Below are 25,821 nucleotides of genomic sequence, written 5' to 3'. Positions count from 1 at the left end.
GATTAATATATGAAGAAATAACAGATCTAAAAATCTACCTAATTCCAAAACCCCGTCCCACCTACCACCCAGACACACACAAGACAGACACATATGGCAGAAATGGGGAGGAAAACTTCCAAATAAAAAAGGGATTAATAGGTATGCGATTCTTCTTTGCTGCCAAAGTAGCTATTTGTAGCCAGTGATCTGCTAATAATGTACTCAATCAGAACCTGCAAGCTGTAGAAAGTCCTCTAAACCAACAGGCTGAGAGAGTTTTTAAACTGCCTCATGCCTGCATCTCTTCACAGAACACACAAAATGGCACTCTTCAGAAGACCCGCCTTCTTTCTGGAACGTTCTGTCTGGCCCCACCAATCAATAGGAGAAGGCTGTAAATTATAAATTTCCTGATTGCCTGTTTGCCAAGTCTATCAAATCAACATCACCAGTTCTGCCACAGAACCTAAAGGGAATAAAATCATAGAATCATAGAATTTGCAGTGCAGAAGGAGGCCATTCGGCCCATCAAATCTGCACCGGCCCTTGAAAAGAGCACCCTACCTCAGCCCACACCTCCACCCTATTCCCGTAACCCAATAACCCCACCTAACCTTTTTGGACACTGAGGGTAATTTAGCATGGCCAATCCACCTAACGAACACATCTTTTGGGACTTGTGGGAGGAAACTGGAGCACACGGAGGAAACTCACGCAGACACGGGGAGAACATGCAGACTATACACAGACAGTGGCCCAAGCCGGGAATCGAACCCGAGACCCTGGCACTGTGAAGGAACAGTGCTAACCACTGTGCTACCATGCCGCCCAAAGAATTCAACATTCTCGTTCGGAAAATTTCCCCGTTACATTCTCATAAAACTGCCATTCAAACACAGCTAGTGGAATTTCCATTGAAGAAACTTTTAATCTTGCCTAAACGCACAGGCACTTAGAAGTCACTTCCAACAAAGATCAAGGTTTACACAGTACTAAAGGGGTTAGACTAAGCCCTCAGTCCCTGTTGCAACTATGTAAACAAACCCCGTGAGTTAGTCTTGGTGTTCAGCCAAGCATTCATAATGAGGCCATCTGGAAAAAAGCATACTTCCACTGATACAGGCGCCAGATGGCCTCATTATGAATGCCTGATTCAGCTCCGAGGTGAACGGACTCAACCTATAAGGGGTTTGTTTACACAGTTACACTCAGGACTGCTAGCTGTGTTTGATTAACAGATAAATTACCTTACTAGATTAAAGGTTTATTCAATTGGAATTTCACTAGCTGTGTTTTGGTGATAGTTTATGAGGAGGTAAGAATTGTCAAAAGATTTTTGAATGGCTGGTTTTTTTCATGAGCATTTCAAAGACTTGGCAGTGTTAGTACACAACAATGAGCCATATACCTAATTCCAGGTACGTGGGAGGGTTTGCAAGGGGCATGGGAGATATTACTAACAAAGAAGGGGGCATGTGGGATATGAAGTCATGGAGCCGGCATGCGGATATGAGGAGCATGAAGTGTGAGTGGAAGGCTATGGGGTAGAGGGCCAACAACCATGATTGTATCTCGGCCAATGACCCAGTAAACAAGGTTGGTCTTCTAACCTGCCGACCTTGCCATTAGCTCAGTGGGCTAGACAGCTGGTTTGTGCTGCAGAACAAGGCCAGCAGCGTGGGTTCAATTCCCGTACCAGCTGAGAATTCTGAATTCTCCCTCTGTGTACCCGAACAGGCACCGGAATGTGGCGACTAGGGGCTTTTCACAGTAACTTCATTGCAGTGTTAATATAAGCCTACTTGTGACACTAAAGATTATTTATTTATTTTATTATTTATCTGCCCCCATCCATTGCCACATCAGACATCCCTCCAGCAGTGGAAGCCCATCTCCAGCCAACGCCCGCTTCCCCAAAATGGAAATAGGAGAATGGGCTCCTCCAGGAAAGAAATGGGATCACAAGAAGTGGGAAATTTCTCAACTTCAGCTTCCTGTCTCCTTGATGAAAATCCAACCTTATGCCTCTAAATCTCTGCATCTCTTTCTTCATTAAACCCATCCTTAAAACTAATGACTGTGATAACATATGTGAGGACATCCCTCCTAATGTCTGCTTTTTCATCTTGGTGTCATCTTTGCCTGAATACAGTACTGTATACTTCCATGCAGTGATTTGGGACATTTTCATGTCATATAAATACAAGTTCCAGCAAGAAAGCCTGGATTCCACACTAGACTCTTCATCTTTCACTCTATAGACTAGGCGATCCAACACAAGATTATATAGATGTGTAGATAGAACAATTGTCATCTCTCCTTTCCTAGATTCTGAAACTGACTCTTGCAAAAGAGGATTGCAATTCTAGAACTGACTATTTCTTGTCATTGCACCCATTAATACTCTTAAGATATGGAATTGATAGCCTGCTGGCATGTTAAGAACTCATCTTCTCTGCACCTGCATTAACAATGAACATAATTTATATATAATCAAATAATTTCTCTATGTATTTTATTCTACATCTCCCTCTCCAGCAAGTGTAAATGTCACAAAGCTGGTATTGTTACGCCACAAAGGTGATAAGCACAAAAGAAACTCCAGCTGCATGCATAAATACATCCTGCTTTGATCCGATTTTTCTGCACACATTAAACATCACTGTCTTTTGGCTACAAAACACAACTTCAGTTCACAAATTGCCTCATTACCATTACCAGCCACTGTTAAAAGGTCTCACTTTGGTGGTGGGAAGAATATCATTGCAAAATAAAAGTTAATTGAGATATTTGTTTCCATGTTTGTTTGCGTTTACAGATATAATGTCGGAGAAAGCACATGTTTTATTGCCCACTGTGTTGATGGCCGATCCATGTTTGAAGCATGTTTTAGCACAGGTTTGGATCACTGTGCCTGAACAATTCATCAATTTTGCACAGGAAAAACATAAGTAATGAGGGCCTTTGGTGCAATGTGGCATTGTATGTTTTGTTTATTTATGTTATGAGCTGGAGAATTACCTTCAGTTCAGCAGTCTTTATCAACAGCAGTGGAAAATTAGTTCCATGTTGCAATCCCAACAGCAACATCTGCAGTTGAGCATTTAACCGTTTTTTAAAACTTTTATTTTTCTGCTAATGGCATGCAACCATTGACCAGCAGATAGATCAGGATACAAATTATTCCCAGATTTCTACTGAATTGCTGAGTGTTTTGACTTCCCTTTAATGCTGTATCAATCTAATCGCTATCTCTATCCGCAATCCCTCATGTTGTGGATGATTCTTTCTTGTGGATGGCTGAATGGAAATGAGATCAATGTTGGCAATGGGTTTGCAAATTGCTTCTGAGCTCTTCCTTCACCTTGCAGACTTTTCCTCAGTGAAGGCATTAGCTGTCGGCCAGTAGGGGTGGAGATGGATTATTGGCTTGAACAGCTGGCCTCGCTTTTGCTATTTTCTCTGTGTTTGCTCCTGTTGTTTGGAAGGTCTTGATATTAGAGTCATAGAGCCATCATGTCTACAGCACAGGCAAGGCCCTTCAACTCATCGTGTCTGCACCTGTCAAAAATAACCTAAGTACTCTAATCCCAGACAGTGCTTAGCGATTCCACAACGAACGCATCAGATCTAAGCTCGGTAGTCCTGCCACATCCAGCTGTGAATGGTGGTGGACAATGAAACAACTCACTGGAGGAGGAGGCTCCACAAATATCCCCATCCTCAATGATGGAAGAGCCCAGCACATCTGTGCAAAAGACAAGGCTGAGGTATTCGCAAAAATCTTCAGTCAGAAGTGCCGACTGGATGATCTACCTCGGTCTCCTCCAGAATCACAGATGTCAGTCTTCAGCTGATACAATTCATTCCACACGATATCAAGAAATGGCTGAAGACACTGGATACTGAAAAGGCAATGGGTCTTGACAACATCCCGGCTATAGTACTGAAGACTTGGGTTCCAGAACTTGCTGCACCCCTAGCCAAGCTGTTCCAGTACAGCTACAAGACTGGCCTTGGTTCAAACATGGACAAAAGAGCTCAATGCCAGAGGTGAGGTCAGAGTGACTGCCCTTGACATCAAGGTAGCATTTGACCAAGTACGGCATCAAGGAGCCCTAGCTTTAAAAAAAAATGTTTTTTAAAATTCATTTACGGGATGTGGGCGTCGCTGGTTAGGCCAGCAAATATCACCTATCCCTAGTTCCCCTTCAGAAGGTGGTGGTGAGTTGCCTTCTTGAACCGCTGCAGTCCCTGTGTAGGTACACCCACTGTGCTGTTAGGGAGGGAATTCCGGGATGTTGCCCCAGCGACAGTGAAGGAACGGCGATATATTTCCAAGTCAGGGTGTTGACTTAACTGGTCTAGACAGTTTTGTGAGGGCCACGAAGAATCCAGCACGAGTTTTAAGGATACAAAGTAATAACATATATTTACAATAACATATATATATAACAGCAGCAGCAACTTCCCTTGCTGCACACTCCTTCCTGCTGGTTCCAAACTGGCCAGCTTTATTTATACATGGAGTTTACTAATGGTTTCTCCGCCCCCCTCATTGGGGAAGCTCATACTCCCACAGGATTGTGGGATTGTCATTAGTCCCCAGCCAATGGTAAGCAGGCAGGTTATAACAGACAGTCTATGCATCACTTGATGTCTCTTCTTATTTTGGATGTGCATCTCCAGCTGCTGAACCTTTCAGGATCCCAGCCCTCTGCCAAGTTAGTTTAAACTCTCCCCAGCAGTACTAGTAAACCTCCCTGCAAGGACACTGATCCTATTTTGGTTCGTCCGCCTTGTACAGGTCCCACCATCCCCCAAAACGGGCCCAATGTCCCAGAAATCGAAAGCCCTCCCTCCTGTACCATTTCTCCAGCCAGGCATTCATCTGGATTAACCTCCTATTTCTATACTCACCAGCACGTGGCACTGAATGTAATCTAGATATCTACCTTCTGGGTCTTGTTTTTATAATCTACTTCCTAGCTCCCTAAATTCTGCTTGCAGGACCTCATCCTTTTTTCTGCCTATATCGTTAGTACCAAAATGTATCATGATATCTGTCTGTTTGCCCTCTCCCTTCAGTATGTTCCCCAACTGTTGAATGACAGCCCTGACCCTGACACCAGGGAGGCAATATACCATCCTGGAGCCTCTTGCGGCCACAGAAACATCAGTCTGTTCCCTTTACAATTGAATCCCCTACCACCTTAGCCCTCCCCTCTTGTGCAACAGACCCACCCAAGATGCCATGAAGTTGGCTGTCACTGCCATTAGCACTCTTTCCCCTCGGTTTCTGTGGCTATTAGCACCCTGTTTCCCTGGGTTTCTGTGGCTATGACTCATCTTTCATTTTCCACTCCACAGTATAAATATTTCCCATTTTCTCTGCCTTATAGCTTTGACAAAGGGTCATCTGGACTCGAAACGTTAGCTCTTTCCTGTCCCTACAGATGCTGCCAGACCTGCTGAGATTTTCCAGCATTTTCTCTTTGGTTTCAGATTCCAGTAGCCGCAGTAATTTGCTTTTATTTATTATCATTTTGTCTTGGAGGGCATTCATGTTTGTTATCGTCCCACTTCATTCAGAAGATCCTTCTGAGACAGCATTGGTGTTGTTCGAGGGCCTTGTTCGGCCTCTCTAAATTCTTCAAACTTCAGCATGGAGAAAGCATGGGGGAAACCACTGCTCGATCGCTTGAGTTTAGTGCCAGTCTGATAACTCGATTCTTGAAAACATGAGTATGTTATTTACTCAAGGCTGAGCTAATAATACATTGGATCTAGCATCTACCTCTTCCTCAATGTCAGTTTTTTGGGGTAAGTAGTATTAACCCAGCCACACAACTACAGTCAGGGTCTGGCCAAATGCCAAATGTGGGGAAGAGATTTGTAAACACCTTGCCCTGTTTTCTTACCTGGAACGATTGGATCGCTTGGGCACAACTATAAACAGAAAAATCAGATGGGGAAGGGGCCAAGTGCATAATCATGATTTCCCAAATCGTTTGGTCATGAACTTCATTTTATAGAAAACCAGTGGATTCCTATACAGACATGCTTTCCTCACCCATCTTTCGTATGTTAATTTACGAGTCACTTTTTAGTGCTGGAGCATGAAGCTCAGCCCTCCAAACCTTAAAAACAAGAAATGGGGACTGGAGTAGGCCAAAGAGCCCCTCAAGCCTGTTCTGCTATTAAGATCAGGGCTGATTCTTGGCTTTAACTCCATCCTCTACCCCCCCAACCTGATTCCTGTTCCTCTTGATTTTGTTAGACTTTGAAACTCTATCATTAATGATCTATGAGTTCGTACATTGATGAGGTCTGTAGTGAGATTGAGTTACACCGATCTATTTTATGTAACAAGTAGGTTTTTAAGCCGATTAAGTTCAATTTCAAGTATGAAGGAATGGAGTTTATGAAAATAATGGAAAATCCTGATTCTCAGCTTCTTCCCAGGTCACGTTTTATGTAATGAGTTTGGCAATGATGTAATGGGAACCAGGGACATAATTCCACATAGATTCACCCCCATACTATCATAACCGAGGGGGTAAAGTAAATATTCATGCTGAAATGTGTTATAAATTTCTGTGCCAATGTTTTTTTCCAATAATATTTGCAATGATATCTAGCATCCTTAATAATATGCCATCTGAACATCAGACGCCATATTATAGTCGGCTGCTGAAAACCCCATATGCAAAGGCGTGGATACGGTCAAATGGATTCTGTCCACTGTGACTGCAGAAAAGCATCCCAGTCACGCATCCCTAAAGATCTGAAAGTCTTCAATTCCCAAACCAGAGTCTGCATGGTACAGTGGTGAGGGAAGTGTAGCAACACATCACGAAGTTGAGCACTCACGATTTTCAACCTATTAACATTTCAGACTCCAAGTGACCTCATCCATAAGATTTTGGATTCATTTATCCAGGTTGTGGTCACTTGGATTTAGCTTTTTCATATAATTAGACTTTCTATTTCTAAATTCAATCCACAATCCATTTCCCTCAAGGATATGGCCAAAAATCAATCCAACCTCTGAATTTACCTTTAGAGTACCTTACAGATCTTTCCAAAGAAACATGTGAGTGCATAAGTAAAATCAAACCTTTCATTAAGCAGCAATATGGGGTTTATATGAACGTACTGATGTGATGGGGAAGAATCCAACCAACCATAGCACAGTGGTTAGCACTGTTGCTTCACAGCTGCAGGGTCCCAAGTTCGATTCCCGGCTTGGGTCACTGTCTGCGCGGAGTCTTAACGTTCTCCCCATGTGTGCGTGTGTTTCCTTCGGGTGCTCCGATTTCCTCCCACAGTCCAAAGTTGTGCAGGTTAGGTGGCTTGGCTATGCTAAACTGCCCTTAGTGTCGAAAAAGGATAGGTGGGGTTGCTGGGTTACAGGGGTAGGGTGGAGTTGAAGCTTTAAGTAGGGTGCTCTTTCCAAAGGCCAGTGCAGACTCGACGGGCTGAATGGCCTCCTTCTGCACTGTAAGTTGTACAATGAACTACCATCCAACACTTTGTAATGCTGTTAGGAAATATCTAGCTCACTGTATGAAACATCGGAGTGAGATGATTAGACACAATGGTTGAGCACAAGTTATTTCACGTTGGCTGTATTGCCCCAAGTAAAATAAGTTTAAGGGGTTGTAATAGGCATGGAGCAGAGCAGAAAACTGCCCACAATTTGTCAGTTCCATTGAAAAGCGATGAAATTAACTGCTGAAGAAAGTGAAACAATGTTATAGACATACAACAGGATGACCTCTTGGTAGGACTGATGTCGCATCAATTTGGTGGAATAAATGCACATTTGTTTCACACTTGGCCGTGGAAATTTTTATTGTGGTCACTGAGTGAAGGTGGAAAGTGTCCCATTCCCCATTTGTCAAGGACAAACCCCTTATCCGCCAAATTCAATTTTGTCCAACAAAGTATAAAAATGTTAAATCTATCAGTGTACTCCATGAAAAATGTTGAATGTTTTGTCTATTTTAAACAGGAGCATCTTTTTCGCCAGTGAGCCATTTGCTAATTTAGATTAATTTTATAATTCAAACATAATAAAAGTGTAAATCATTTATTCCATAGGCTTTTGGAAGATGATTACAAGAATAAAATTAGTAAAGGGCAAAAAATTACACAAACTAGTGACAGGAAATAAAATTAATTTCAAGCTATATATGAGCAGTAAAATAAGCTGACATTGGACTGTAATTGCACACATGAAATACAGCAAATTTTAGGATGATTTAAATGCATTTTACAAGTTATCGCTGATGCTGTCTACCCCCAAGTTTTAAATATTTAATATTAACACAGGAATACATTCTACTGATGGTCCATACACAGCATAACAACAACTTTGATGTATTACCAATGTCTACACCCTATGGGAAACTTGTAAAGCACGAACAATCTACACTTTGGCTGGTTAATTGTTAATTTCCAGGTTTAAGTTGAACATTGTGGTTTAATCTGATTACTCCCATTACTTTTCATTTACGGAGACAATAATTTTACAATTCAGAGATAAGTTAAATTTGGTTTAGATTAAAAGAATTGAGTCTCCCATTCTCACATTGAGAGCCTTTATGAAATCGCCAACCCAGACTTAACACAGTTCTTAATGACTATCCACTGCTCAAAACAAAGTGATTCACAGAAATAACAACTTCATTCAGTGGCATGGTTTGAGAATTACAAACCAATTAGTGTACTGAAGGCATTCTTAAATTTGAAATTATGTACACCATGAGGTAGAGAAAAGTAGTTGACTCTCCATCTAATTGGGCACATAATGTGAAAACAGGTCAGTTAAAATGAAAATTCATCAAGACCATAAAATGTAGGAGCAGTGGGCCATTCAGCCCATCATGTGTGCTCCGCCATTCAATGAGATCATGGCTGATCTGATCTGATAATCCTCAACTCCATTTTCCTACCTTATCCCCATAACCCTAGATTCCCTGATTAAAAATCTATTTCCGCCTTGAATGTACTTAATAACCCATCCTCTATAGCTCTCTGCAGTAAATTCCAGATTCATTACTCTCCGAGAAGAAATTCCTCCTAACCTGTTTTTAATGGGCAATCCCTTGTTGAGATTATACCCACTGGTCCGAGACTCTCCCATAAGGGGAAACAGCCTCTCAGAATCTACCCAGTCAAACCCCTGAGAATCCTGGGCTGGATTCTCCGCATCCCGACGCCAAAATCACAGCCAGCACGGGGGCGGAGAATCCATTGTCCCGCACAAAATCTGGACCGGCCGCAGTTCCCCGATTCTGCGGGCCCCTAAAAGCGGCGTACTCTAAAAGTGCGCCACGCCACCTAGGACCGACCTGGGGCCATTACCAGATGCCCACTCTGCCGTTCTCTGCCCCCGATCGGCCTAAGTCCCGACGGTGTGAATCTAATGTGGTCCCGCTGGGCGGGATACTCGAGTGGCAACTGCGGACTCAGTCCGCGGCCGCTCTGGTCGAGGGAAGGCCGGTTGGAGGGCAAGGGGGGCCCTGTAGGCGGCCGGGAAGTGTTTGCGTGGGCGGACAGGGTCGGGCGTGCGGCCAATCGGGGGGTTTATTTTTAGAGTCCGGTCTGAGTCCGTCATGGAGCACGGCGCTTCCGCTGCAGGCCGCTGCCGTGCGCGGCCTCCAACCTGTAAGTGCGGGGGCCCGTATCTTCAGCAAAAGTTGCTAGATCTACGCCGGGTCCCTGCTAGCCCCCTGCAGTGCTAGGAATTTGTGGCCCTATCACGCCAGTTTTTCTGCCGTGAAACTCCAGTTTTGACGACGACGTGGGTACATAGTCCCAATAATGGAGAATCCAGCCCCCTACGTCTTGATAAGGTTGCCTCTCATTCTTCTGAACTACAGCGAGTACAGGCCCAATCTCTCCTCATAAGAAAACCCCTCCATACCTGAGATCAACCGAGCATGCCTTCTCTTGACTGCCTCCAATGCTAATTTATCTTTCCTTAGATAAGGAGACCAAAACTGTTCACAATATTCCAGATATGATTTAACTAGTATCTTGTATAGTTTAGCAAGACCTTCCTATTTTTTATACTCCATTTCCTTTGAAATAAAGACTAACATTCCATTTGTCTTCCCCATTACCTAATGAACTTGCATGTTAGTTTTTTGTGATTTATGCCCAAGGACTGCCAAATCCCTGTGCTGCAGCTTTTCTCCAATTTAGTAATATTCAACTCATCTATTCTTCTGCCCAAAGTGCATAATTTCACATTTTCTTAAATTGTATTCCATCTGTGCAGATTTTGTCCACTCAGTTAGCCTGCCTATGGCAACACAATAGCGGTGGTTAGCACTGTTGCTTCACAGCACCAGGGACCCAGATTCGATTCCCGGCTTAGGTCATTATCCGTGCAGAGTCGGCACGTTCTCCGTGTCTGCGTGGGTTTCCTCCCACACGTCCCGAAACACATGCTTGTTAGTTGAATTGGACATTCTGAATTCTTCCTCAGTGTACCCAAACAGGCACCATAGTGTGGTGACTAGGGGATTTTCACAGTAATTCAACGCAGTGTTAATGTAAGCCAACTTGTGACACTAATAAATAATAGGATTATATCCCTCTGTAGACTCGTGTCTTCATTACATTCCCTCCCACGTATTTTTGTCATCTGCAAACCTGGCATATATAATTCACTTCCCTCGCCATTAATATATATATTGTAAATAATTGTGGCCCAGCGCTTATCATGATGGCACTCCATTAGTTACTCCATTAGTGCCATTTTGAAACTGTCCCTCTTATCCCAACTGTCTTCTAGCAGTTAGCCAGTCCTCTATCTATGCTAATATACTATCCCAACACCATGGGCTCATATTAAGTAGGGGAGAACGTGCAAAATCCAGAGTCACCGAAGGCTGGAACTTAACTCGGATCTCTGGCGCCGTGAGGCAGCAGTGCTACCACTGTGTCATAGAGCAGCAGATTAAATGAAACATGCTGCAGCAGGGAAGATGGGACCATCAGAAAACAAAAGAGAATATAATTTTCAACAGTGAAACTCCAAACAGATCAGTTATAATTTTGTTTTAACTGGTATTTAAACTAATTTGCACTGCAGGCATGTTTTGCAATCACTAGCTAAACCACTAGATGGAGCTCTTAAAGAGTTCAGAGGGGAGGAAATTATCAACAGTGATCCTGCTGCAACATTCTTCTGCATGTTGCTTATGCAAATACTTGAATAATAATACATGTTTAACACAGGGCTAAATCGCTGGCTTTGAAAGCAGACCAAGGCAGGCCAGCAGCACGGTTCAATTCCCGTAACAGCCTCCCCGAACAGGTGCTGGAATGTGGCGACTAGGGGTTTTTCACAGCAACTTCATTGAAGCCTACTTGTGACGATAAGCGATTTTCATGTATCAAAATGTCTCATTGTCAAAGATTGTTCATTGTATATATAAGTCATACTTCTTTAGAATTGACCCAGATGCCATATGATAATCTTACAACCCAGACCTTCCATGTATCGATGGAAAGCCAAGGCCCATTGATAATCAAGGTCCACTTACCAGCGCTCCAACGTAGGCCCCGGCATGACGCAGTATAAATGTAGCCACGCCCCTTAGAGATGGGGAAACTAAGGGAACGGCCATTTGAGGGCAGGGGTTTAAACTGCAGGTTTATATTGGAGATAAGAACATAGAACATAGAACATAGAAAATACAGCACAGAACAGGCCCTTCGGCCCACGATGTTGTGCCGAACCTTTGTCCTAGATTAATCATAGATTATCATTGAATCTACAGTGCAGAAGGAGGCCATTCGGCCCCCTGAGTCTGCACCAGCTCTTGGAAAGAGCACCCTACCCAAACTCAACACCTCCACCCAACACCAAGGGCAATTTGGACATTAAGGGCAATTTATCATTGGCCAATTCACCTAACCCGCACATCTTTGGACTGTGGGAGGAAACCGGAGCACCCGGAGGAAACCCACGCAGACACGGGGAGGACGTGCAGACTCCGCACAGACAATGACCCAAGCCGGAATCGAACCTGGGACCATGGATCTGTGAAGCAATTGTGCTATCCACAATGCTACCGTGCTGCCCTTAAGAACAAATAAATCTACACTATATCATTTTCCCGTAATCCATGTACCTATCCAACAGCTGCTTGAAGGTCACTAATGTTTCCGACTCAACTACTTCCACAGGCAGTGCATTCCATGCCCCCACTACTCTCTGGGTAAAGAACCTACCTCTGATATCCCTCCTATATCTTCCACCTTTCACCTTAAATTTATGTCCCCTTGTAATGGTGTGTTCCACCTGGGGAAAAAGTCTCTGACTGTCTACTCTATCTATTCCCCTGATCATCTTATAAACCTCTATCAAGTCGCCCCTCATCCTTCTCCGCTCTAATGAGAAAAGGCCTAGCACCCTCAACCTTTCCTCGTAAGACCTACTCTCCATTCCAGGCAACATCCTGGTAAATCTTCTTTGCACCTTTTCCAGAGCTTCCACATCCTTCCTAAAATGAGGCGACCAGAACTGTACACAGTACTCCAAATGTGGCCTTACCAAAGGAACAGGTTTCACAGCTGTTTTAAATGTATGTGGAAGTTTATTTTACTTTTTTGGTTCTTTCTGATAAATAGGCAGTGCTATTGCTATTAGTTCCTTTCAAGTAATTTTAATTTTTTTTATGATCGATGACAATTTAATATTTATAAGTGAACATAGGTTTTGGTATTTTTTTTAGATCTGTGAAACTATTTAAATCTGCCCTATATTACGATATAACTTTTATGTGTGGCATGCTTAAAAGTGTTCATATGCTTTAATTTAGAATATGGCAACAAACTTTAGTTGGGGTGAAAAGTCAGAACCTCTCAGAATGGAGATTCTTTAAGCAGTACAAAATGTAAATAACACCATCTCCTTTCAGATCTGCAGAAGGGTCATAAAATTATGTTACAAGATGGTTCTGACCTGGTCATAAAATTCAAAAAGCCCCGGGCAATTTTTGCTTTAAGCTGTGTTTTTTAATTTGTGTTTCTTATTGTTTATTTCAACTATGTTATTCATTTATAATTATCTCATAATTAAATGTTATGTTTTGATCTTTCAATATGACATTTGTAGAAATTTGTAAAGTTCAATGGAAAATATTTATGAACATAAATGTTACAAATACAAAACTTTGATACCATGTTAACATTTAACACTAGCAGCTACTGTTCAACATTTTAATAACTACCTCAACTTTTCCAAATTTCTTGCAATAAAATATATTTTCTCCCTTTAACACAACAATCAATAAAATATATTTTTTATTGAACACAACGGTTCTGTTGTCCTTCTGTAAATAGGGGCGAGGACAGGTGAGGGGAGGGAGGGTTCAATGTTCAAAAGCAGTAGCTGCCAGGCGAACTTGAACTGCCCTTATGTCACCAGAGTCTGTGTTTGCACACCTGCCCCAGCTTATGTCTGAATCAGGCTCCATATTGCCCTCCTCCAGCTCTTCCATTTCTGGTGGCAAGTTATCTTCCAGGTGAATGTTTAGTCCAGTTGAAGGGCAAACAATCTTTGTGACTATCTCCGGCCTATCCAGACATCAAAAAAATGATTTCAAAACACCAATTGCCCTCTCCACCACCTGATGCGCAGTTGTATTGTTCCATGCTTCATTGTTGGTCCTCCAGAATAGTATCATACGCGATGTTCTCAATGGACATCCCAGTAACCAACCTGCAATTCCTGGTGATGTTGTCATGGCCTGGTGTAACATTGAGTTTGCAAGGACGAATGAGTCACGGGCATTTACACTGAGGGTCCTCATTTGTGCATTACACACTACCATTGCATTTAAAGGATGGAACTCCTTCCTGTTGATGAATGATGCAGTGTCATTTCTTGGCGTCTTCAATACAATGTGTTCCATACTTTTGGGAATCCTTCGGAATGTGATGGAACTGTCCTTCAACTTCACAAGGAATGTATCAAAAAATAATAAATTCTTGACGCCCTACGATCAATTGCATTAGATAGCTGGAGATTGCAGGTCCTTGCAGTATTTTGTGAAATGTTACACGTGTCATCAATGTCTCGTTGAAATGACCCAGACAAAAAAAATTAGCACTGTCGTGAGTTTCATCTCCACTTTTAAGGCAGTGCGGCAATTGGAGTTCTGCTTCAGTTTTTCCTTCAACATTTCACAAAGGCGTCCCATTGCTTCCTTGCTTAAGTGCAGTCTCCTGGAACATATCTCCTCTGATATATTATATAATTTCATATGACAACCTCTGCCTGTATGCTCTCAGGGGTATTTAACAAAGTCCCTTCCTCACCAGTCTGACATGTGACCTGACTCTTCACTCATGATCCCTGTGCCTACATTGAAGCCAAGCTAAAGTGTGATGCATCAGCAGTGGTAGAGCATGACTCCAAATTTTGAATCTGCACTAGATTCTGCAATACCTGTCAGTGATAGTTCATATTAGCTTAAAGGAGGTTTGTTAATGTCGACTAAGGCATTAAACATTCCTAAAGCATTTAAAGAAATCACTGAAGCTTATAAAGATCAACATTGCATTACAGACTCTTAAAAAAAAGCTTTAAACACATCGCAAAATCCAAATGTACTTTAGCTGATGATAGGAACCCACTCAATCCATTATAGTTCCTTTAATGGAATTAACTGCCTCATGACAAACCAAAGTTAAAAAAATATATCTTTCTTTCACTTTCTGTGAATTTTAAACATCTCATAAACGCTATTATAAAAGATTAACACACCCAACAAATCCTCTCTGCCTCTGCTCGCTGATTCTGAGCAAGAACAAAAAAGTGCAAATAAACAAGTTTACCTAACATCAGGGCAAGCAGGCTAAGTTAGTGCTGTCCCATGATGTAGCATTCAGCTACTTCGGTGCAGCGCATGCAGCAAAATTTTTGGCTTCAAAAACACCGGATCGGAAGTCGGCCTCACAGCAGTTAGCACGGTGCCTCACAGCGCAAGGGATCCTGGATCGATTCCAGCCTTGGGTGACTATCTGTGTGGAATTTGTAAGTGTCTCCCGTTGTCTGCGTGGGTTTCCTCTAGGTGCTCCAGTTTCATCCCAGTCCAAAGATGTGCAGGTGAGGTGGATTGGCCATGATCAATGTGTGTGGTTAAAGGGATAGGGTAGGGAATGGCCTAGGTAGAGTGCTCTTTCGGAGGATAGGGGCAGGCTCAATGGGCCAAAGGGCCTCCTTTTGTACTGTAGAGATTCTATAGATTTGAACTTGGTGCGCAGAACACATGCCCGTGCACCGGGATGTCTGCATAGTCTCAATGTGCATGCGTGCATGCACTCTCCGCATGCCAGCACGAAACAAAGATGTAATGGGTCATTATCTTTTAAACACTGATCCTTGCACTCTGGGGGTAGCCAAATTGTCATTCTGTGTGCAAGTCCGAAGTGGGCTAATTAACTGCGGCAACACCAGCAACGTTCTTGCATATCAACATGTGTACGTGCTTCTGGTAGGTTTATTAACAATTAGGAACTAGCAGGAAACTTCCTGAAAAACATTAAATCTGAAATGAAAACGGTAGATGATTTCCCTCTTCCTATCCTAGTGATAAAGGCCAATTTAAACTCATAATTTATAATCTTTATTATTGTCACAAGTAGGCTTACATTAACACTGCAATGAAGTTACTGTGACATTCTAAATGCCACAATCATCACAAGACACAAATGAATTAGCACATGCATTCTACATTAGTTTTCAAATTAGGTCCCTCCAAAAAAAAAAAATCCAGTTCAGGTTAGATTTAATTACAGTTCCAGCCATATTTCCACAACGGAATACACCATGTATATAGGTGTCTACTAAAAAGTGAAGGGTCACCTAATGTTTTGAAATAAGTAAAAGTAAATCTTCTGGATATTGGTCACATTTTTGAAACGGTGTAATTAACCTACAACTCCGGCATCTATATACTTAAATTTTGTCCCAAGGAAAATGCTTGTATGAAATTTACCAACACGAGATTAGGTATTTCTTAGTGCCAGGCTATTAAAAGTATACTATTCAAATATACTGCAAACCAGTGCTTTAGGCACAGCTTTATGGAGGATTTTGTAAAAGCTTTGATTTGGGTTGGTGGAGGTGGGTAGGACATATGCAATAGATGCATTAGCGTGGTCTTTTTACTTTATTGAAGAAAATGTTTTTAAAAACAAAACAGATTTTCAATGAAGTTACCATGAATTCCAGCTCACTTACAGGCTGATGCACATAGGTTTGTTGACAATTAGGAACCAGCAAGCTTCTTATAAAACACTTAAAGCTCAGCTGATTAATTTGCCTGGCTTTTGAAAATAGATTGCATGAATTGTTGGAATTATTTACAGGGGACATTTTGAACTCAGCAGAATCCTAATCTACTTTTTTTATACGTAGAAACAAATGACAGGTATATCATCTTTCAGTAGGATGCAACTTGTTTCAAACAAAAATAAACTGGTTCTGTAAATTTACCATGCACAGTACAAGACAAATCTGACAGCAAGAAGCACTTAAACCATGCTTGCAGAAGGACAATTTCATTGTACTTCAACATGGCTATAATTTTGACGAAAGGTTTTATGAAACCTTTTATGAAATGATTTTATGAATCAGAGTTAAGTGACTCACACAGCTGCAAGTTTAAAATTCTTTGATTCTGATCTCTACCATTGAACGCTGGAATCACAAGACATATTCTGCAAAAAATTTGACCACAATTGCTGACTGAAGCAAGATGGATATTTATTGATGTCGAACTTGATTTACACTATTCTCCCGAGCACTCCAAAATAGGAAGGATTACCGTAACAAGTTGTTGCTAAAAATGTTCAGTTCAACAGGGCAGATGACATACCAGTAAAACTGGAGGATACTTGACTGAAAGTTTATAACTTTAACCTACAACTACAAGATCCTCATTAATGAACTCGTATGGTGGCACTTCCAGGTTCTGTGGAGCTGGGCCTTTCCTGATTCTCCCTGATGAATCGTAGTGAGATCCATGGCAGGGGCAGTAGTAGCCACCATAATCACCAGCGTTGGATATTGGCACACAGCCCAGGTGAGTGCAAACACCAATAACAATCATCCACTGTGGATCTTTCACTCTGTCAGCATCTAATTCTGGGTCTCGCAACTCAGCTAATGTTACTGCCTGTTCAGTCTCGATTTCCTTCGGTGAACGATGGCGGATGAAAAGAGGCTTGCCTCTCCATTTGAAGGTGGCGTTCTTGCCTTCTGGGATTTCACTCAGCTTGACTTCAATCTTAGACAATGCTAACACGTCAGCAGAGGCACTCATGCTAGAGATAAACTGACTGACAAGATTCTTTGCAGCATAGGCTCCTACAACAGCTGTGGTTCCAGTTATTAAGTAGGAGAACCCTCTCCTGACATCAGCGCTGTCTTGTGAGGATTTCCTGGGGTCTTGAACACCTTGTCGTCGATAGTCAGAAAAATCCGGAACTTTAATATCGCTGTGTGCATATCGAACTCTGGATGCAACTGTGCGAAATAAAAAGTCAAAACATAAATTATTCTCGTAACAGACCCTCAATGTGATACTTTTACAAATGATCTCACTTTGCTAAAGCTTAAATCGTGTCATTCCCATTTAGATGTTTTGTTCTCCTCTAGCATTCAGTAGATAATATAAAACCTCACTAATCCTTTGCATAGCGTTCTCATACCTGCTAAATCTAATCTTGTATCAGTATCATTAGCATCTCTTGCTCAACAAGGAAGTGTTGATTTGAAGAATAGGGGCTGGATTCTCTGTAGCCCAATGTCGAAATAGTGTTTGCCGATTGGGCGGAGAATTGATTTTTGTGCCGAAATCGGGGGCGGCAGCGGTTTGACGGCGGTCCGCCATGCGTTGGCACGTCACCAGCAGGCGCGCGCGAGGCTCTGCCCCCGATTGGCCAAGTTCCCAATGCGTGGGGCATTTGTGGTCTCCTCGGCCGGGAACCAGGTGTGCCAGTTACGGACTGTGTCCAGCATCGCCACACTCGGCCGGGATCCGTGCCTCTTGCCGGGGGAGGAGGGGGTCTAGTGGGCTGGGGGGGGGACTGGGGTCAGAAGGTGGGCGGTGGGGTCGCTGTTTGTGGGTCAGGTTACGCGCACAGCTGGCGCCATGTTTACAGTGAGTGTACAGCAGGTCGTCAGCCGTGCGCATACGTAGCCCAGGACCCGGCCATTTTCTGCACGATCCGCAGGCGTTTCACGCGGCACCGGTGCTAGCCCCTCACTGGTACCATAATCGGATCCTCTTGTGCCAATTTACTGGTCGTGAAACACCACAGGTCCCACACCGGCGTCAGCACTTATCTGCAGAAACAGAGAATCCAGCCCTAGGTTTTTTTCTCTTTCACTACCTAAAAACAAGTATAAAATGCAACACGAAACATTTGTAACTTACATAATTTTTCCAATTTTTGAATGTTAATTTAACTGAACTTCAAAATTAACGATTGAGTTTACATTAGAAATAAAATGCTATGATTGCATTGATACTTTGGGTAACGCATTAAGTACACCTATTAGCATTAAGGTGGTACAAATTCATTTGTGGCAGTAGTAAATTTGCAGCCTGTTCTCATTTTCCAATGCTCAATATCTATTAATGTTAGAGTGTCAAATGAGCTGCCCAATCACTCTTGTCCATTTTCTGCAAGTGCGCAAGGAAAATTTACAACTCAAGATTTCTAGATCATTCGGGGCTGGTTAGCACAATGGGCTAAGACAGCTGGCTTGTAATGCAGAACAAGACCAGCAGCGCGGGTTCAATTCTTGTTCCAGCCTCCCCGAACAAGTGCCGGAATGTGCCGTCTATGGGCTTTTCACAGTAACTTCATGAAGCCTTCTTGTGATAATAAGTGATTATTATTATGACAGTCTTGGCTCACAACTTCTAGCGATCCAACCAACCAAGCTCAGACCAATGTTTTTTTTGCTGATATTTCTTACTGATTATCTTATTTGAACTAAGTCTGGGGGTTTAAAAAGGGCTGTTTAGTACTGTTGCCTCAAAAATGTTTGTAACCACAGTTTGAGGTACATGGAAATTAATGGGATCATTGACCAAACTCTGCAGGTAGGCCAAGGATCCATAGTATATACATAGGCAGCCCAGAGTAGAAAATCTTGGACAGTCGTGACGATACAGTGTTACTTGTCAGCTCTCACTTTGCTGTAATTTAAATACATCTAATTGCATGTTTGGGGGGGGGGGGGGGGGGGCATGCGTACTACCTTTCCAGCAGTACCACATCCAAATCACTATGTCTGTTAAGCAAATCACTATGTCAGTTAAGCTGAACTTTGAATGCTAATACTAAACCCATCTGTCAATCACCTCATCTATTGCTTCTCCTTCTGCACTCCTTCTAAGGTCAATTTGTTCTTTCTAAGGTACAGTGTGCTGAACTGCACACTATACTCCAGATGTGATCTATCCGGGCTTTTATCGCTGTAGCAAAATGTCCTCCCCTCTATGCAATTGATAGAGCAAAGCTCTCTTGTTCACACATATTGGCCTTCTGCTTTTAAAGGCTAACATTCCATTATTATTATTTTGTACCAATTTTAGTGGTATGTACATGGAGCCTAAACTTTCTTTGGTCCTCCACTGTTTCTAACTTTTTACTCTAATTAATACTCAAAGCTATCCTTTTTGATTCAAAATAGATGACCTCACACGTGCTAGTGCTAAACCCCATCTGTCACTATTTTGCCTGCCCAATTAATGAGAAAGTTGAAATGAGGAGCATGGGGAGGGGGGTTAGTTTGGTGGGGAACAGTACAAATGATCAGGTTCAACATTAAATTCAGAAAGTTGAGTGACATTTCAAAAACTCAAAAGATCTTTCCAGTTCACAATAAATTTGGGTGTTAGATTCAAGTTTATCGACAATAATTTCCTTGCTAAAACATTTAACTCTTCAAATTACAAAGCTTTCATGTTTAGCATCGCTGTCTAATAGTATGTATTTGTAGGTACCTTCAATATGCTTCAGATGGGGTGGTGGCGAGGAGCAAGTAAGCAAACATTTGGCCAATAGTCAAGACAACAATTTGCCGACGACAAGGGTGATAAGCCAATGAAAACTTCGGAAAAGAATTGCATTTATACAGCGCTTTTGACCACTATCACGTGTTTCAAAGAGCTTTCCAGCCAATTAATTGCTTTTGAGGCATATTCATTGTCCGAATATAGAAAACACAAGAGCTAATTGCATGCCGCAGACTCCCAATGACGGTGTTATGCTAATGACCAGATCATCTGTTTTGGTGATGTTGGCCAGGACACTAAGGATAACTTCCCTGCGCTTCTTCAAAATAATGGCATATTTTACACCCAGCCAAGCTGGGTGATGGGGCCTCACAGTTTACTATCTCATCAAAAAGACAACACCCCTAAGAATGCAGGACATGTCAATACTACACTGGAGTGTCGGCCTAGATTGCTGTGCTCAAGCCCTGGAGTGGGACTTCAACCCAGAACCAGAAAAAGGTGTGCTACCAATTGAGCCACAGGTGGGATTTGAAGATAAAATGTCTAGAAAAGCAAGAGCTGAGATGGAATGGTGGAAAGAAAAGAATCAGAAACAGTATACTGTGTAAGCATTTCAAACTGGTTCAAACAGGTGCAGCATATAGCCACAAACCCAATTTGCATAATTCAGGTTCCTGTAGGTTATTGGAATAATTTAATAGAGTACAATTTTTTACAAATGACATTCTCAGTGATTCATATTTATTGTTCTTTACGTGTTTTAATGTGTGTTAATGGAAGGTAAATTCCATATGAATGTACTTAAAGGCAACCCTCTCTATTGCATTTTGCACAAACTAATAAGTACAATCTCCTCCAGGATGTTATCCCCCAAAAAATAGAATTTAATGAGAACTCAACAAGGTACTTGGGGCTGGAAAACTTACAGCATACAATTTTGAGACAACATTTACATCTGTTGTATTTTATGATTCAACAATTGAAATGCCAAACAGAAAAGGATCAGTGTTATTTCAGTGGCAGTCGCTAAATTGTTACGCTTCTAGCTCCAACTACCTCACAAACTGATAGGTGGCAGTGGAAGTCATGAATACATCAATCAGTCAAACTACTTAAGGGGTTAACGATACTACTGAGCCCGAGGAGCTGTCTACAGTAGTTTCATATTTGTAATGCCACTTAAAACTTCTCCCTCCAAATCGGCATTGTGTATGCTGTCACCAATTGAACAGCCATTCATTGCATTGACATTCGGCTCTTACACTGGAACTTCAGTGATATTAGAAAACCAAAACAGCCATTGGGCATCTGCTCAATCAACCAAATCAAATAATTCTTACGAAGGCATATTTAATGCAATGTCAAATTAGGCAAAGAAAATAAAATGGACACAGGAAAATAGGGTGGCATGAAGAGATTTAAATTTAAAACAATTAAAATCGGAAGGAATGATCCTCCAAATTTCTAAAAAAAAAATTCAGTGCCAAATTGGTTATTCAAGCACAAACTAGATTGCCAGAAAAATGTAGGGAGCCAGATTAATCGTTTCCAAAAATCTCTCTCATCCTGAAACTGAGCATGGATTGTGCCAACCCCAGAAGCAGTCCCACAAGAAGGCCCGCAGACTTGACCATTACCCAGATTAGACCAACAATTCTGAACGTTGGCAAAGTACAGCCAAGATTAAGGAACAATTAAATAGGGTCTACAATGCAGGTAGATGTGATTTTTTCCCCCCCATCTAGGCATCAAAAGTTGCAAGTGGACTGTACATCATTTAAGTGACTTTAAACAAGGATTCTGATGGACGGTTCCAACCTGAAACATGAATTTGGTTTCTCTCTCCACAGATGCTGCCGGACCCGCTGAATATTTCTAACATTTTTTGTTTATATTTCAGATTTCCAGCATCCACAGCATGTTGCCTTTTTGGGCCTAAAGCGATACTGGGCACCATGGAGCACCGTTTAAGAGTTGAAGGTGTAAAGAGTCAGCAGTGCAGTATCAGCTTGGCCGAATGATTTCCCTATACCGGGAACCGGTTCTGGGGGCGGTGGGACCTATACTAATCGGATTGTCTACACCTGGGCAGGACTGGAACCAATGTCCTAGGGGGTGCTTTTGCTAACACTGTTGGGGAGGTTTTAAACTAATGTGGCAGGGAAATGGGAAGTTAGAGGTCAGTAAAGAGGCAGCAACTAAAGCCAGTAAGGTACTAGATTATAAGCTCATTGTGACTAAGGGGAAGAGTAGACAGGGAAGAGATGATGAACGCAATGGGGCAGGTGGTCTGAGGTGCATTTGTTTTAATACAAGAAGTGTAGCAGGTAAGGCAGATGAACTTAGGGCTTGGATTAGTACCTGGGAATATGATGTTATTGGCATTACTGCGACTTGGTTGAGGGAAGGGCATGATTGGCAACTAAATATCCCAGGGTATAGATGCTTCAGGAGGGATAGAGTGGGAGGTAAAAGGGATGGAGAAGTTGCATTACTGGTCAGAGATGATATCACAGCTGTGATTAAGGAGGGCACTATGGAAGATTCGAGCAGAGGCAATATGGGTAGAGCTAAGAAATAGGAAGGGTGCAGTAACATTGTTGGGACTTTACTACAGGCCTCCCAAAAGCGAGCGTGAAGTAGAGGTACAAATATGTAGACAGATAATAGAAAAATGTAGGAGCAATAGGGTGGTCGTGAAGGGAGATTTTAACTTCCCCAATATTGAATGGAACTCATGTAGTGTTGGAGGCATAGATGGAGCAGAATATGTAAGGAGCATCCAGGAGAGTTTTTTTAGAGCAGTATGTAAATAATCCAACTCGCGAAGGGGCCATACTGGACCTGGTATTGGGGAATGACCCCGGCCAGGTGGTTGAAGTTTCAGTTGGTGATTACTTTGGGAATAGCGATCACAATTCCGTAAGTTTTAGAATACTCATGGACAAAGACGGCAGTGGTCCTAAAAGAAGAGTGCTAAATTGGGGAAAGGCCAAGTATAACAAAATTCGGCAGGAACTAGGGAATGTGGATTGGGAGCAGCTGTTTAATGGTAAATCCACATTTGAAATGTGGGAGTCTTTTAAGGAAAGGTTGATTAGAGTGCAGGACAGACATGTCCCTGTGAAAATGAGGGATAGAAATGGCAAGAATAGCGAACCATGGATGACGGGTGGAATTGTGAGATTAGCTAAAATGAAAAAGGAAGCATACATAAGATCTAGGCAACTTAAAACTGATGAAGCTTTGGAGGAATATCAGGAAAGTAGGACACATCCCAAACGCGCAATAAAGAGGGCTAAAAGGGGTCATGAAATATCTTTGGCTAACAGGGTTAAGGAAAATCCCAAAGCCTTTTATTCGTATATAAGGAGCAAGAGGGTAACGAGAGAAAGGATTGGCCCACTCAAAGACAAAAGAGGGAATTTATGCATGGAGTCAGAGGAAATGGGTGAGATTCTTAATGAGTACTTTGCATCGGTATTCACCAAGGAGAGGGACATGACAGATGTTGAGGTTAGGGATGGATGTTTAAATACTCTAGGTCAAGTCGGCATAAGGAAGGGGGAAGTTTTGGGTATTCTAAAAGGCATTAAGGTGGACATGTCCCCAGGTCCGGATGGGATCTATCCCAGGTTTCTGAGGGAAGCGAGGGACGAAATAGCTGGGGCCTTAACAGATATCTTTGCAGCATTCTTGAGTACGGATGAGGTCCCGGAGGACTGGAGAATTGCTAATGTTGTCCCTTTGTTTAAGGGTAGCAGGGATAATCCAGGGAATTATAGACCCGTGAGCTTGTCGTCAGTGGTAGGCAAACTGTTGGAGAAGATACTGAGAGATAGGATCTATTCACATTTGGAAGAAAATAGACTTACCAGTGATAGGCAGCATGGTTTTGTGCAGGGAAGGTCATGTCTTACAAACCTAATAGAATTCTTTGAGGAAGTGACAAAGTTAGTTGATGAGGGAAGGGCTGTAGATGTCATATACATGGACTTCAGTAAGGCTTTTGACAAAGTTTCCCATGACAGGTTGATGAAAAAGTGAAGTCGCATGGGGTTAAGGGTGTACTAGCCAGATGGATAAAGAACTGGCTGGGCAACAGGAGACAGAGAGTAGTGGTGGAAGGGAGTGCCTCAAAATGGAGAAGGGTGACTAGTGGTGGTCCACAGGGATCCGTGCTCGGACCACTGTTGTTTGTGATATACATAAATGATCTGGACGAAGGTATAGGTGGTCTGATTAGCAAGTTTGCAGATGATACTAAGATTGGTGGAGTTGCAGATAGCGAGGAGGACTGTCAGAGAATACAGCAAAATATAGATAGATTGGAGAGTTGGACAGAGAAATGGCAGATGGAGTTCAATCCAAGCAAATGCGAGGTGATGCATTTTGGAAGATCCAATTCAAGAGCGGACTATACGGTCAGTGGAAGAGTCCTGGGGAAAATTGATGTACAGAGAGATCTGGGAGTTCAGGTCCATTGTACCCTGAAGGTGGCAACGCAGGTCAATAGAGTGGTCAAGAAGGCACACAGCATGCTTGCCTTCATCTGAAGGGTATTGAGTACAAGAGTCGGCAGGTCATGTTACAGTTGCATAGGACTTTGGTTAAGCCACATTTGGAATACTGCGTGCAGTTCTGGTCGCCACATTACCAGAAGGATATGGATGCTTTAGAGAGGGTGCAGAGGAGGTTCACCAGGATGTTGCCTGGTATGGAGGGTGCTAGCTATGAAGAAAGGTTGAGTAGATTAGGATTGTTTTCATTGGAAAGACAGAGGTTGAGGGGGGACCTGATTGAGGTCTACAAAATTATGAGAGGTATGGACAGGGTGGATAGCAACAAGCTTTTTCCAAGAGTGGGGGTGTCAATTACAAGGGGGGGTCACGATTTCAAGGTGAGGGGGAATGTTTAAGGGAGATGTGCGTGGAAAGTTTTTTACGCAGAGGGTGGTGGGTGCCTGGAACGCTTTGCCAGCGGAGGTGGTAGAGGCAGCACGATAGCATCATTTAAGATGCATCTAGACAGATATATGAACGGGCGGGGAACAGAGGGAAGTAGATCCTTGGAAAATAGGCAACAAGTTTAGATTGGTGCAGGCTGGGAGGGCCGAATGGCCTGTTCCTGTGCTGTAGTTTTCTTTGTTCTATATGCGCTGCATATTTATCTGGCCGGCTGATCGCAACTTCCCAATGCACAAGGTCAGTGAAGCCCAGGCCCGGGAGGAGAGTGGGGCCCGGGAGCCTCGGTGACCTTCCCCTCAGCAACCTCGCAATGACAGGGGAACTCACTGAGCAAACTCCCTCCCTCTCCAGACTCCGGGCCGAGCCGGGCCGCGCTCCCTCACTCCCGCCACACTCACCGTTGAGGCCGGCGGTGACGACGGGCCCGCTCTGGGCCGCTTGGCCTTGCAGCGACTCCCTGCACAGGAACGGCCGCTTCAGGTCCACGATCACCGCATCGGCCTTGGACACCAGGCCGGGCACCAGCGGCTTGAGCTGCGGCGCCACGGTGTAAGTGGTAGCGGACAGATACGGGGCGAAAGGCCCGGAGCGAAAGATTAGCGACAACATCGCGGGGACCCGGGAAACAGCCTCCAAACGACCTTAACCCAGAGGAGAGGGAAGCGGCCACTGCGCAGGCGCTGGATCGGCCAATAATGCGCAGGCGCTGGATCGGCCAATAATGCGCAAGCGCTGCCGCCGTCAGCACGTACTGCGCAAGCGCTGCAGCTGTCAGCAGGCACCTCGCAAGCGCAGAAGCGGGA

General features: G+C 43.1%; 1 protein-coding gene across 1 annotated transcript; it reads right to left on the bottom strand.

Annotated features, from left to right (window-relative positions):
* Positions 1-16,763: 16,763 nt before the first annotated feature.
* uqcrfs1 (ubiquinol-cytochrome c reductase, Rieske iron-sulfur polypeptide 1) lies at positions 16,764-25,700 on the bottom strand. Its single transcript, XM_072518169.1, has 2 exons — positions 25,417-25,700; positions 16,764-17,542 (listed from the first exon to the last, which is right to left on the bottom strand). The coding sequence occupies exons 1-2, from the start codon at positions 25,625-25,627 to the stop codon at positions 16,932-16,934; spliced, it is 822 nt and encodes a 273-aa protein (XP_072374270.1). The 5' UTR covers positions 25,628-25,700; the 3' UTR covers positions 16,764-16,931.
* Positions 25,701-25,821: the final 121 nt, after the last annotated feature.

This window comes from Scyliorhinus torazame, chromosome 10, assembly GCF_047496885.1.
Source record: "Scyliorhinus torazame isolate Kashiwa2021f chromosome 10, sScyTor2.1, whole genome shotgun sequence".
Lineage (NCBI taxonomy): Eukaryota > Metazoa > Chordata > Chondrichthyes > Carcharhiniformes > Scyliorhinidae > Scyliorhinus > Scyliorhinus torazame.
This window is presented reverse-complemented; position numbering and strand designations above follow the sequence as displayed.

Coding starts and splice junctions, on each gene's coding strand:
- uqcrfs1 (XM_072518169.1), bottom strand. CDS start 25,627: ATGTTGTCGCTAATCTTTCGCTCCGGGCCTTTCGCCCCGTATCTGTCC. Junction 17,543..25,416: donor CGTCACCGCCGGCCTCAACG/GTGAGTGTGGCG, acceptor TATTTCGCACAG/TTGCATCCAGAGTTCGATAT.